Source organism: Schizophyllum commune (assembly GCF_000143185.2).
Source record: "Schizophyllum commune H4-8 unplaced genomic scaffold SCHCOscaffold_8, whole genome shotgun sequence".
NCBI classification, from domain to species: Eukaryota; Fungi; Basidiomycota; class Agaricomycetes; order Agaricales; family Schizophyllaceae; genus Schizophyllum; species Schizophyllum commune.
The window spans coordinates 488,616-499,491 of record NW_026089545.1 but is presented as its reverse complement, the minus strand read 5'-3'; the positions used below and the strand labels follow the sequence as shown (position 1 = coordinate 499,491).

Genomic DNA, 10,876 nt, shown 5'->3' with positions numbered 1-10,876 from the left:
GGCGACCGCGTTCATGCACACCAGCGGGAATCGGCTGGCGTCTGAGGGGCGCGAATTCGTGCAGGGCTTCAGCCTCCCGGGCGAGGCTGAGAAGGCGGCGAAGATCCTGGACAGCTTCCTTGGTGCGTCCTGCAATACATCTTCATTGCTTGTCATTGACCAGGACGCGCAGCCGACCCCGAGAGACCAGAATCTGCCCTCAACTCCATACCGAAAGCTGTCTTGCAAAACGCTCGTGGTGCGTACTACTTCGCTACCTCCCCTTCCTGTTACTCACCTCCATCCCCCCCTCTAGGCCTCGCCATCTTCCAGGTCATCAAGGCCGGCTTCGTCTTCTCTGGCAAGGCCGGCTCCGGCCTCGTCATTGCGCGCCTCCCCGACGGATCCTGGTCCGCGCCCTCCTGCATCGCGACCGGCGGCCTCGGCTGGGGCCTCCAGATCGGCGCGGACATCACCGATTTCGTCATTGTGCTCAACAGCGAGGACGCCGTCCGCGCGTTCTCCATGGGCGGCAACGTGACCATCGGCGGGAACATCAGCGCCGCCGCGGGGCCCATCGGCACGGGCGGCAGCGTCCAGGCCTCGCTCGCGCATCCCGCGCCGATGTTCTCGTATTCGAAGTCGAAGGGTGAGTGCGCTTTGTCGGGATGAGTGGTGTCAGCGGCGCGAGACTGACCGGATGCGTGCAGGACTGTTCGCGGGGCTGAGCCTGGAGGGGACGGTCCTCATTGAGCGCAAGGACGCAAACCGGGACTTCTATGGCTCGCCAGTGCCTGCGCGTGATATCCTTGGTGGCCGTGTACCCCCGCCTGAAGTTGCTTCGCGGCTGTACGAGATCATAGAGGCCGCAGAGGGCTTGGACGAGACCGGTGTACCCGAGTCTGCCTACGTCCCAACGGCGACCGGCGAACACATGAACCTCGGCAGACCTGGAGAAAACCACACGGTGTTTGACGCAGGTCTGCATTGATCCACTGACGGAGATCCGATGGAAGGAGCAGTAGTTTTGAATTGTGAGTGTTCGCAGCCTTGATGAACGCGACATGCCCATTGATTTGCAACTAGCGTTTTGTACGATAATACACCTGGACTATAGGAATGTACCGCTTTCGCCTCACCAGTCCTTGCGCTATATATTATTTGATGCTTCTCCTGACTATCGTTGCATCCGTCTACGCGGACATGTGGGGCGTCGTTGAAGACGATTCCGCATCCACTCAATGGCTACAAGCATTTTGGTAGCTCCCAATGCTCCGCTTGCCTCCTGACCTGCAACCAGTTGATATAGCATCGTGGGGTAGCCTGCATATTCTCAGTATCGCAAGCCAGTGCGAGGAAGTACAGTGGTATTGACATACAATGCGAATGTCCTTGTCAAGATGGGCAGTAGTGCAGTGGTAATGCAAAGATATGTGGACAAGTATATAGAGGAGATGCCTTTCAAGGACCTGGGTGGATAGTATGTATAATATGCAGGTAATGCCAGGGACAAGACGAACATGGATGAAGTCGCAAATCATGGAGTAAGGTCAAGGCGAGGAGGCGGAGAGCGAAGTGCAGAACTTGTGGAGGTACATCATCCCCTTCGCAGACTACTGAATTCAAAGTTTCAGGTAGGACATGTACAGGTGCGCACGCCCCTCACAGCCCAAAATAAAACAACGGCATAATAAACGGCATCCACCTCGTCGCCCTTAAATTCCCCAACCTTAAGCACACCTCGACCATCACCACGCCCGGTACGCTCGCAGGCTTGGCCTGGACGTTGATCTGGTGTGTGGGCAGCGGCGGGATGAGGTCGGTGAGGTCGACGTGGAGGACGGCCTGCTTGGGCTGGCCGCCGCGGTACTTGGGGAGGAGGTTGAGTTTGGATAGTTGCGCGCCGATCTCGTCCTTGTGGTCGGAGATGTACCAGCTGACGATGTCGCCGGTGAAGACGACGTCGGAGATGGATATTTCGCCTAAATAATACGTTAGTTCATAGCACGAGAGAAAATAAGTACGAGAAGGGGCTTTGCCAGTGGTGATGACGAAAGCGAGCCGAAGGGGCCACATACCGTTCAGATCCCAAGGACCGTTATTTTCCAGGCATTCCTCTCGATGCTCATGCCAATGCATGCGCTGGCAGCTGCCGGAGCAGTAGTATGCCATTCCGCAGGCGCAGATACGCACCATTTGGTCGTGTGGGCCCTAGTCCATATGTCAGAATACAGAAACTACTTAGAGACTTCCGTCAGCTTACTATAGTATTCGTGCACTGCATCGCTCGCCGCCAGCCCCTCTGATTCTTGCTTATCGTATAGAGGTCATTATACTTGTCATACACCTCAAACACATCGACCCATGTCGGTTTTGGTCGTGGAGGTCGACCGGCGGTGCTGGGCGGATAGGGGTAGAGCCGCCGGAATGTGCGTATGAGCCTCGGCTGACAGAACCCCGCGCATATGTGGCGCACGAAGTCGGAGAGATCGTACTCTCTAGAATCTGGCGACTCCTCCAACTTCTGCACGATGTCGAAGACGCCCTCGCTGACGGACTGCACGAGCGGGCGATTGCTGCCCGTGAGACAGCAGAGGCCCGCGACGAGGCGGACGGCGCTGTAGGCGCTGTCCTGCATGTCTTCCCTCATGCAGTACAGGCCCGCAGAGACGACGGCGGTGATGGCCTTGCGGAATATCTTCTTCGGCCAGAGCTCGGTGAGGCAGACCAGGCGGAGGAGCAGGCGAAAGTGCTCCTTCCATACTTTCGCGCGGAGGGCCTTCGATATGGTGATGCCACGCAGGAACTTGGTTTGCAGGTGGATAGTCCGCTGCAGCACCTTCGGGTCGCCGTCTATCGCGAGCCTGAGTTCGTCGACGAAGAGGGCGCGATCGTCCGGGGCTGCCTGCTTGTCATCACTATCGATGAGCAGCTCGTAGAACTTCCCGACTGCCAGCGTCAGGGAGTGGGCCCATTGAGAGGCGGATTTATCGGATGGCGAGATGTGGTCGTGGAAGCGGAGCCAGAGCTCAAACGCCTGCGCAAGTCCATCCGGGTTGGCGTGCAGAAAGGGCTTGATGTGCTTCGGTTCCGCGTCCGAAAGGTTCAGGTACACCTGCACGACGGAGCTGACGACGACGGTGCGCCCTCTATCGCGTTCAGCGTCCGAGGCGAAGGTGAGACGTCCGCGCGCTGGATGGAGGGCCGCCGCCCATTTGATGGTGTGGGGCCAGAGGGCGCGGACAGATGGTTCCATGACGCTATTTCGTGGGTCCTCGGATGCCATGTGCAGGATGGCAAAGACGCTGAAGGACATTACGACGAGCCCGACGACATCGCTTCCGTACTCGAGCTTCCCCGGAGGCGGCTCAGAAAGGAGCGCAGCGAAGGGAGGCTGATTTTTGTTGCTGAGTATGTTAGAGATCTCTTCCAGCGCAGACTGACGCGTTCTCCCTGGGGAGAAAGGCGTATCGCCTGCTAGTTCCTGCGCGATTTCTCTGATTTCATTGAGGGCGCGGAATTCCCGATTCGCGACCGGGTTTGCGAATCCGTCTGAGAGACCCATCGAGATTAGTCTGCTTGGCTCCGACAAGCCATAGAGTCGAAGACAAGAGTAGGTTGAGGTGGTTCAAGACTACCTTCGCCATAACGTGAAGATGCGCCACTCAATTGATGCACTTTCTCACGGGCACCAGACATTCGAACTTCAGTGTACTGTAAGGATGTGCTGACCCACTTTACCACCAGGCGCAACTGTACATGGAGACAGACTGATATAGAGCGGGGATAGAATACAAGATAGCAAATACACAAGAGCAGCTTAGAGTCTGCAAAGTCCCTCTAGAACCAGCGGGGCCGCTCGGAATCTCCATTATCTACAAAATCCTGGTGCCCATCGGAGGGCGAAAACATTGGGTGCTGCAAGCTCTGTTGAAGTGATGGCAGGTCAGGTGCAGGATTGGATGGCCACGCTTGTACCAGGCTCCTACACAAAGGGTCAGAAAAGTGGAAACGCACAGACATCTAGTGGACGTACTCGTTGACGAAGTTCGCCGGAAACGCGTCCGCCCAGCGCTCCATCATGGCCTCGTCCATCTGCGTCGCATCCATCTCCGCCGCCTGCGCCCCAAGCATACTCTCCAGCTGGCTTGTCGACAGCTGCTTAAACCACCCCTCCGCCGTGGAGAAGTCGCCCGTATCGGTACCCAGGCTCACACTTGAAGGCGTCGCCACGGGCGCGGGGGTCGGCAAAGTCGCGGGAGACGATGTCGATGGCGCATTGGAGAATGGTGCGTTGAAGGGATCAATGCCGATATCCGCGCCAGCAAGGCTCATCCAGTCCGCGTAGCTCGGCGTGGGAGCTGAGTTGGATGAGGACGAGGATGGTGTGTTGGGGTTGAACAGATCTTGACTGGGTACCATCAAGTTCATGAAGTCCCAGGAGTGGTTTGACGCGACGACATCGGTGCGAGGCGGTGGCTGCGCTGTTCGTGCCGACTCCTCGACGTCTTCGCGGACCCGCTTGCCGAGTTGCTGGTGGACGTGACAGAGCCCATTCAGGATATCCCTGAGCCGAAATTGGTCAGTAACTGTCACTTGCGGAAGGAGGTGACGCATACCAGAATCGACCAGCGGTAACCCATCTGAAGACGGTACCCTTAAGTTCACGATGAGGAAGTGTAGCGGGATGCATACCTTTCCTCTAGCGCCTTCAGATACTCGCGACACATGTTGATCTCCTTGAACTCCTTCAGTTTGTCGATGTTATTGGTGTTCGTCGACTTCTCCCTCGCCCACAGGCTTAGCACGAGCACGACGCCGGACGACGATATAGTCGACTACACGCAGTAGAAAGTCAGCCGACGCCATGTCTGACAGCCCGATAGTGCACCCACCATGATATACGGCATAGGGTGATTCGGCCGTCGCCGTCTATGAACATCGATTGCATGCGCGCAAGCCCGCGCCGCACTCGTGCAGATCTCAAGTGACGGGAGTCCAACTGGCCGCGAGTTCTCAAGTGGCGTGATGAACGGCTTGTGTATGAGGATCTGCGCCTGCGCAAAGAAAGTATGCAGGAAGACTTGACAGTCGAGGAATACATCGCTTGGCTCGTCCGGGTTCAACCGCACTGCAAGTCGTGCGTATCAACAACTGAAGAAGAGCACGCAACGATACACGTACGATGCTCAGGTAGAGCGCCTTGCCACTTGTTTAAGGCAGAGTCGAGCTCGGCAATTACCTGCCGCTCCCAGCCCTCCTCGATGACGCCGGCAAACAGTTGCGTGCGATTGATAGTATACTGTATACCGATCAGTTTCTCGAATTGGATTGCGTATAGATACCCACAATGGTGCGCAAGGTCATCTCCATGATCCGGGTGAGTTTGATCCATGCGACAAAGGTTGACGAAACGGCGGGCTTCCCGGGCGGCTGCTTCCAAGCCAGCGCCGGGTCTGGTGGGTCCCAGTAATCGTCGTCGACCTCCATCGGATAACGGATGCTAAACCTAGAAGATAGTCAGAACTCCGTTCCAAGACAGTAAGCATGCGCCTCACTCCTCATCCTGTATGGCGCAAGCGCGCCCGAGTATGGCGCTGAATATCCTATCGAAGCCAACTAGCGTCCTGCACATAGACCATGAGTAGATATTCCAGTGCAATATCAGGGAGACGCACCAGAAACATCGGTTCCATAGTTCATCCTCGATGGTTATCTTCTTTCGTGTCCGCCGCCTGTGCGCGCCGGCGTCTTGCGCGAAACGAATGGCGACACCTATGCGGGTCCAAACATGCAACCCGACGACCATCGACGCTGCATACATGAAGAAGATAGATAGCTAACGATGGTCAGTCAACCAATACTATTCGAGAGAACTCGTACTCACGCAGTGAATCTGAATGTCGTGCAGCTTCGGGGGTATGATCATGGGCTTGCGGACCATTTCGACCTGGCTGAAGTAGTGCCACCCTGCGCTCGCGTCAGGTCCGATGTCGGACAAGTCAGGAGGGCTTCACTTACCAGCCGAGTGCTTCGACGCGTGTGGGTCTGCCTTCACTCTAGGGTCGTCAGAGTACCGCGAGCCTATCGCGCAGACAAGGAGGACGATGCAGGCAAAGCCCGTATCCCGCGCATGATCCATTGAGTACAGCTGCTTGTCAAATGTGGGCCGATGCAGCATCGGGAAGAACATGTTGACGTTGTCAAAGTACAGGTTCACCAGCTGGTGCAAAAGCACTCGATCTGGGAACGTGAACTTCGGGCGCGGCGGCGCCGAGATCTCCATCTCCCATGGTCTCGGAAGCCAAAAGTCGAGCCTGCGCGTGAAGTAAAAGCGATCTGCGAGGTTCTTGTCCTCCGCCGTGCGCAGATGGATCGCTTGCCATACCAGCTATACGATTGGACCACAAGAAAGAGCAGAGTTGAGCATTCACACGCCGGGCGCTATAACGTACACTTACATACGCTGCAGGTGCCGTGGGCCGTCAATAGGTGCACATTGGACTGATGGATGGGTGGTGCACTCACCCGTGCTAGAGCGGCCCATGTGCCGGACATAGTCCCGTCCGATATCGAGGTTCTTCAACGATTGAATGAACCCGGCGCTGTCGGGGTCGAACTCCTCAGATGGTGGGAAGGTCTTCTCCCAGGTCTCTGCTTGATGGTCCTGGGGAGGGGAAGCCTGTCGCCGATCGTCGGAGCCTAACGCTTTGGCGACGAAATCTTTAGGCGTGATGGAGTTGGTGTTCGAGTCGTTGCTAGAAGCTGGACTGGCATGATTGCTGTCCTGTTGCTGCTCGTCGGGTCAATCTCTTGGGTGAAGGAAGTAAAGCTCTACAACGCACCAGCTTTAGCTGCATCTCAAGCTCCGTAACGCGGTTCTGCAGCTCTGCGATCCGCGTCTCGAGAGCTTCGATGTAACTGGGAAAGGGGTCCGGGTCAGACACTTCTCAGCTCGCAAGGGGTGATGGTCGTTGCATACTTCCGATTCATGGTTTGTTTCTACGAGCAGGTGAGTGTTATCCATAGCGAAACGACAGACGCACGCGCCTTCATCGTATCATCGAATGTGCACTCGACCTGGTTTAGGGTGCAGTTCATGCACGTCCGCCCCGACAACGGATCGGCGTCGCCTACAGTCCGTTCAGCGCCAATTTACGCATCCAAGTGGGTCTACGCACATCTCGCCTTCCGCTTCCTGCAATAATCGCACGCCCTATCCGCCTTCTTCCTCCTCAGGAGCACATCCTGATTGCCCGCCGACGTCGACGCCTGCGGCTGCGGCGCGCTATTGTTGTTCGGCATCCAACCTCGCGCAGATGATGGGGGGAAGCAAGCTCAGTATGTGCGTGCTCTCGCAAAGATCTTTAGCCTTCTTGAGTCGCAAGTGGGGGATCGAAACAGAGTGGCATGCTGCTAGAGTGCTTCATGACGAGGGAGGGGTTATTTCAAATCTCCCGACACCGCCGCATCCCTTCGCATCCCGGCGATCCTCGGCGATCATGTTGCGAACGGCGACGGCAGGGGCACGCGCGCACGGAAGATTCAAAGTCTCCCATTCCGAGACCGGGAACCTCCTCAGCTTCGAGTCGAGGTGAGTCAAGGCTAGGTACGCAGCCAGCTTGCGACGCGTGACGTCCAAGTTTAGAGCCAAGAATGAAGATCCAGAGAATTCGATTTTGGTAAGTACATGGGCGCCGAGGTCCAACAGACAGTAGAGACAGCAGAAACAGAGGTCCATAGCATAGACAGCGATGGGAACGGATGCCCATACAATGGTGAATAATACGTACAGTAGGCTACGGTGGTAAGGAGCGGAGAGCGAGAGCGCAGCAGAGGGGACGCTGGAGGCAGCAAGCAATGCGAGTATGAGGTGAGCGGGGTATTAGGAGTTGTGCGGAAAGAACAGGTAGATGGCAGTAGATATACATACATATCCGATAACATACCCATGAGAAACAAGGACCTATTAGTACATCAGGACGAACAAGGGGGAATCTTCGCGGACGGGGGAAAGAGCCCGAGGAAGGCGAGAGGCGAAACGATATTGACTGCACTCATCAGTCAGGCGTGCGCCCCCGAGTGTGCGTGCGACGACGGCGATGATGGCGATGAATACAGGTCAGGCAGGTCGATAGGGGACGTGAAGGCCATGACCTAGGACGCCGCGTCAATACGCGACCTTTGACTTGACAAGACAGCGAACAACTCACATAGGGATGCATTTGTGGCGCTTCATCCCCTGTATCCCCCAGCTCCATACCCGACGTCTGCGCACGCTGTTGGGCAGGCGAAGGCACCCCCTTTCCGGGCACCCTCGTCTCCGAGCTCCGCCACGTCAGGCGGTCGCTGCCTCGCCCGTGCACGTCGGCTGGTGGCGCTAGCACGTCCTGTCCCTCCTGCTCCCGCACGTACGCAGTCTCGTTTTCTCCGAGCGCCTCCTCCCTCCACGATGCCATCGAGCGCACGTCCGACTCCGAGCTCGTGCTTGTACTTGGCCGATGCGAGCTCGTCGTCGAGGTCGTATATGACGGCGCGCGGTAGGGATACTCGAACGCGGCCATCTGCAAGTGCGCGCTACCCGCGTCAGGCGAGTACACGACGTCAGGCGGAGCGTGTACGGTCGACTTCGGCGATTTGGGAGTCGAAGGGTGATGAATGTGGCTGTAGTGCGGGTATGCTGGAGGCGCTGCGGCCGAGCGACGTTTCCGACTAGGCGGCGGGGAAACCTTGACGACGTAGCCCATCTCTTGCGTAAAGGAGCGGGGGAAGAAGATCAGCAGCGTGAGGGCTGACGACGAGAAGCATCCAATGCCGCCGATGAGGAGGAGGAAGTCCGCCCAGAACCTACGTGAGATTAGCACATAGCACCATATTGCAAACAGTGAACACGTACGGATCGTGCACAATGGGATGCGTGCCCATAGCCAAAGCATCCGCGGCCAGAACAAGCAGGGGCACCGTGAAAAAGAACCGCAGCACAACACGGAACGTCTGCAAACGAATTGAGCAGCCACCCCCGCACCGGAACCCATCCCCACTCACATGCAGCTGGTAGAACCTGAAGAGCCTAACCACGACAGCCGGCTCCGCGCCGCCCGCCTTCACCTGCGTTATGAACGTCGGAAACTTGCCAATCACGTACAGGAACCAGACGGTGGTCACCGTCCCCGCGACGGCTCCCACGAGGAAGATCCACGCAGCGCACTAAGTGGAGGTCTGGTGAGCAGGCTATTTCTGCGGGCATGAATAAGTGACAAGCGCACTAAATCGAGGTCCCTGCGCGCGGCGAGGGTGGTCATAGGCAGGCCGACGATCGCTGCGGTGCTTCCTGAGGAGGAAGGTGAGGGGAATGATAATGTTGGGGAGGGCAGGGGGCGTACCGAACGACCAGGTGCGAAACTCCCAGCTGTGGAACCAGTCGCGCTTGCGGGGGCCTTGGTGGAGGAGAAAGAGCCAGAACATGAGTTCCTCGAGGTGGGTAACACTGGGAGGGGTGAGCGAGGGGGCTACCGGTATGGAAGGGGGACGCACATTTCGAATGCCCATGCGATGCTGAAGACAAAGAGTAGGGGGAGTAACTGATCCTTGCTTTCTTGACTCCATGCAGGCACTGGTCTGGGTACGGCTGAAGGCGGGAGTGAGACGTAGTGCGAACGAGCCTGATGGCTGCGCACCTTGACCAGAGGGGAGTACGACGTGCCCTGCACTCGATCTCAGCACATCACTTTGCAACTAGAGCCGGATCACGTACCTTCCCTGTACTTCAATCGCGTCACGCTCGCGCTGAACGCCAAAAGCAGCGGCACAGTGAGGATGTAGGTATATCTGCAGCCCCCGATCAGCTCGTTGCCCCCGTCGCGCCCATTCCGCTCACGTCATGAGCCTGTTGAACGCGCCGGGCTGCTTGCCCGCATTCCACTTGAGGCACTTGAAGCGATCATAACTCCATAGGTGAACAAGGAGGAAGCAGAGGAACTAGAAGAGGACCATGTGGATGAGCATGCGGGTCGTCCGGGGCACGGCTGTTTCTAGCCTATGGTTTGTTCTCACCAAACAGGCCAAGACGGTCCATAGGAGGAAGACTGTTGGCGATCCGGGAGTCATGCTTTGTGGAAGGGCAAGGTATAAGGTGGTGGTGGGATGGCGCGAGCGAAGAAGGGATCGAGAGCGGCGGGAGTGGCCTCGAGGCGGGTGACCGACGACCGTCGGGTGACGCGACAATGTGACCCGCCGGCTGACGCACGTGGGCCGCCTTACTGGGGTGACGACGGGCGTGGAATGTTGAACTACCCGTTCGAGGATGAGGTCTGAGGCCTTGGCCTGAGTGCTAGGGCAGCCCGATGAATCGGATGATGAAGTTCGACGACGGTGATAGACGGTGCAGAGCGAGGCGTCACTGCAGTGAAATCCTGATAGGAGGCCTACTCCAGCGCCGTCAGATCACTGCCAGCGGAGACGGAAACTCGATCGCGTGGCCCGGAACACGACGAGGCATTGAGGAGAGGGGATGAGACGTTTGACCTAAGACCGTCAGCGACTGAAAGGAAAGGAAGATCAGTGAATAAACCCAGCCACTCGGCTAGAAATGCTGAAAGAAAGGAAGGAAGGAAGTTGGATCGTCGGTGCCATTGGGCCGCTTGCGGACAGGGCTGCATTTGGCGATGCTACATTCAAGTTGAATATTGAACATCGGACCTCGAGTGCCAATGCCCAAAGGCTCCGGAAGGTAGTTGAATTCTCAGTGGCGTCGTCATTCTGTGTACCATTGGCTACTATATTCGGCCTCGCCCGGTGCCTACGGCCCTTCATAGTGTCGACAAGGCGCAATGAGTCAGGCGAACATTCATAATCCTGGAAGTGTTGTTTGGAGAGGCATTGTGGCCGATGGCGAGAG

At 57.2% G+C, this 10,876-nt stretch overlaps 5 protein-coding genes across 5 annotated transcripts; 1 reads left to right on the top strand and 4 right to left on the bottom strand.

The window, feature by feature from the left end:
- Positions 1–13: 13 nt before the first annotated feature.
- SCHCODRAFT_01099684 (DUF500-domain-containing protein) lies at positions 14–970 on the top strand (the record flags this gene model as incomplete). The annotated part of the gene is made up of 4 exons (XM_003030233.2): positions 14–122; positions 173–238; positions 296–628; positions 690–970. 4 exons carry the CDS (start codon positions 14–16, stop codon positions 968–970), a joined length of 789 nt encoding a protein of 262 aa, XP_003030279.1.
- Positions 971–1,641: 671 nt separating this feature from the next.
- On the bottom strand, positions 1,642–2,263 carry SCHCODRAFT_02508948 (uncharacterized protein; the record flags this gene model as incomplete). Its single annotated transcript, XM_003030671.2, has 3 exons — positions 1,642–1,961; positions 2,058–2,190; positions 2,243–2,263. 3 exons carry the CDS (start codon positions 2,261–2,263, stop codon positions 1,642–1,644), a joined length of 474 nt encoding a protein of 157 aa, XP_003030717.1.
- Positions 2,102–3,603, bottom strand: SCHCODRAFT_02335449 (uncharacterized protein). Its single transcript, XM_050342415.1, has one exon. It carries the CDS (start codon positions 3,542–3,544, stop codon positions 2,234–2,236), a length of 1,311 nt encoding a protein of 436 aa, XP_050199118.1. The 5' UTR covers positions 3,545–3,603; the 3' UTR covers positions 2,102–2,233.
- A 34-nt stretch (positions 3,604–3,637) lies between these two features.
- Positions 3,638–7,558, bottom strand: SCHCODRAFT_02690076 (uncharacterized protein). Its single transcript, XM_050346821.1, has 17 exons — positions 7,161–7,558; positions 7,030–7,112; positions 6,962–6,981; positions 6,825–6,900; positions 6,508–6,772; positions 6,441–6,445; positions 6,001–6,370; positions 5,867–5,949; positions 5,658–5,818; positions 5,538–5,606; positions 5,329–5,488; positions 5,164–5,281; positions 4,875–5,110; positions 4,675–4,817; positions 4,599–4,622; positions 4,016–4,546; positions 3,638–3,964 (listed from the first exon to the last, which is right to left on the bottom strand). Exons 1-17 carry the CDS (start codon positions 7,282–7,284, stop codon positions 3,820–3,822), a joined length of 2,613 nt encoding a protein of 870 aa, XP_050199117.1. The 5' UTR covers positions 7,285–7,558; the 3' UTR covers positions 3,638–3,819.
- Positions 7,559–7,626: 68 nt separating this feature from the next.
- On the bottom strand, positions 7,627–10,174 carry SCHCODRAFT_02630746 (uncharacterized protein). The gene is made up of 11 exons (XM_050345625.1): positions 10,033–10,174; positions 9,857–9,957; positions 9,734–9,807; positions 9,657–9,683; positions 9,514–9,607; positions 9,363–9,466; positions 9,246–9,310; positions 9,025–9,186; positions 8,876–8,973; positions 8,193–8,826; positions 7,627–8,136 (listed from the first exon to the last, which is right to left on the bottom strand). The coding sequence occupies exons 1-11, from the start codon at positions 10,084–10,086 to the stop codon at positions 8,044–8,046; spliced, it is 1,506 nt and encodes a 501-aa protein (XP_050199116.1). The 5' UTR covers positions 10,087–10,174; the 3' UTR covers positions 7,627–8,043.
- Positions 10,175–10,876: the final 702 nt, after the last annotated feature.

Bases quoted from the DNA above. Each gene is read 5' to 3' on its own strand.
- SCHCODRAFT_02630746 (XM_050345625.1), bottom strand. From the start codon at position 10,086: ATGACTCCCGGATCGCCAACAGTCTTCCTCCTATGGACCGTCTTGGCC. The intron at 9,608-9,656 runs GTGCGCAGCCAT...TCCCGCCTTCAG, and splicing joins CGTACTCCCCTCTGGTCAAG to CCGTACCCAGACCAGTGCCT. The intron at 8,974-9,024 runs GTGAGTGGGGAT...ATTCGTTTGCAG, and splicing joins TCAGGTTCTACCAGCTGCAT to ACGTTCCGTGTTGTGCTGCG.
- SCHCODRAFT_02335449 (XM_050342415.1), bottom strand. From the start codon at position 3,544: ATGGGTCTCTCAGACGGATTCGCAAACCCGGTCGCGAATCGGGAATTC.
- SCHCODRAFT_02690076 (XM_050346821.1), bottom strand. From the start codon at position 7,284: ATGCCGAACAACAATAGCGCGCCGCAGCCGCAGGCGTCGACGTCGGCG. The intron at 7,113-7,160 runs GTGCGTAGACCC...AACGGACTGTAG, and splicing joins CAGGAAGCGGAAGGCGAGAT to GCGACGCCGATCCGTTGTCG. The intron at 4,818-4,874 runs GTGGGTGCACTA...TACTGCGTGTAG, and splicing joins ACCCTATGCCGTATATCATG to TCGACTATATCGTCGTCCGG.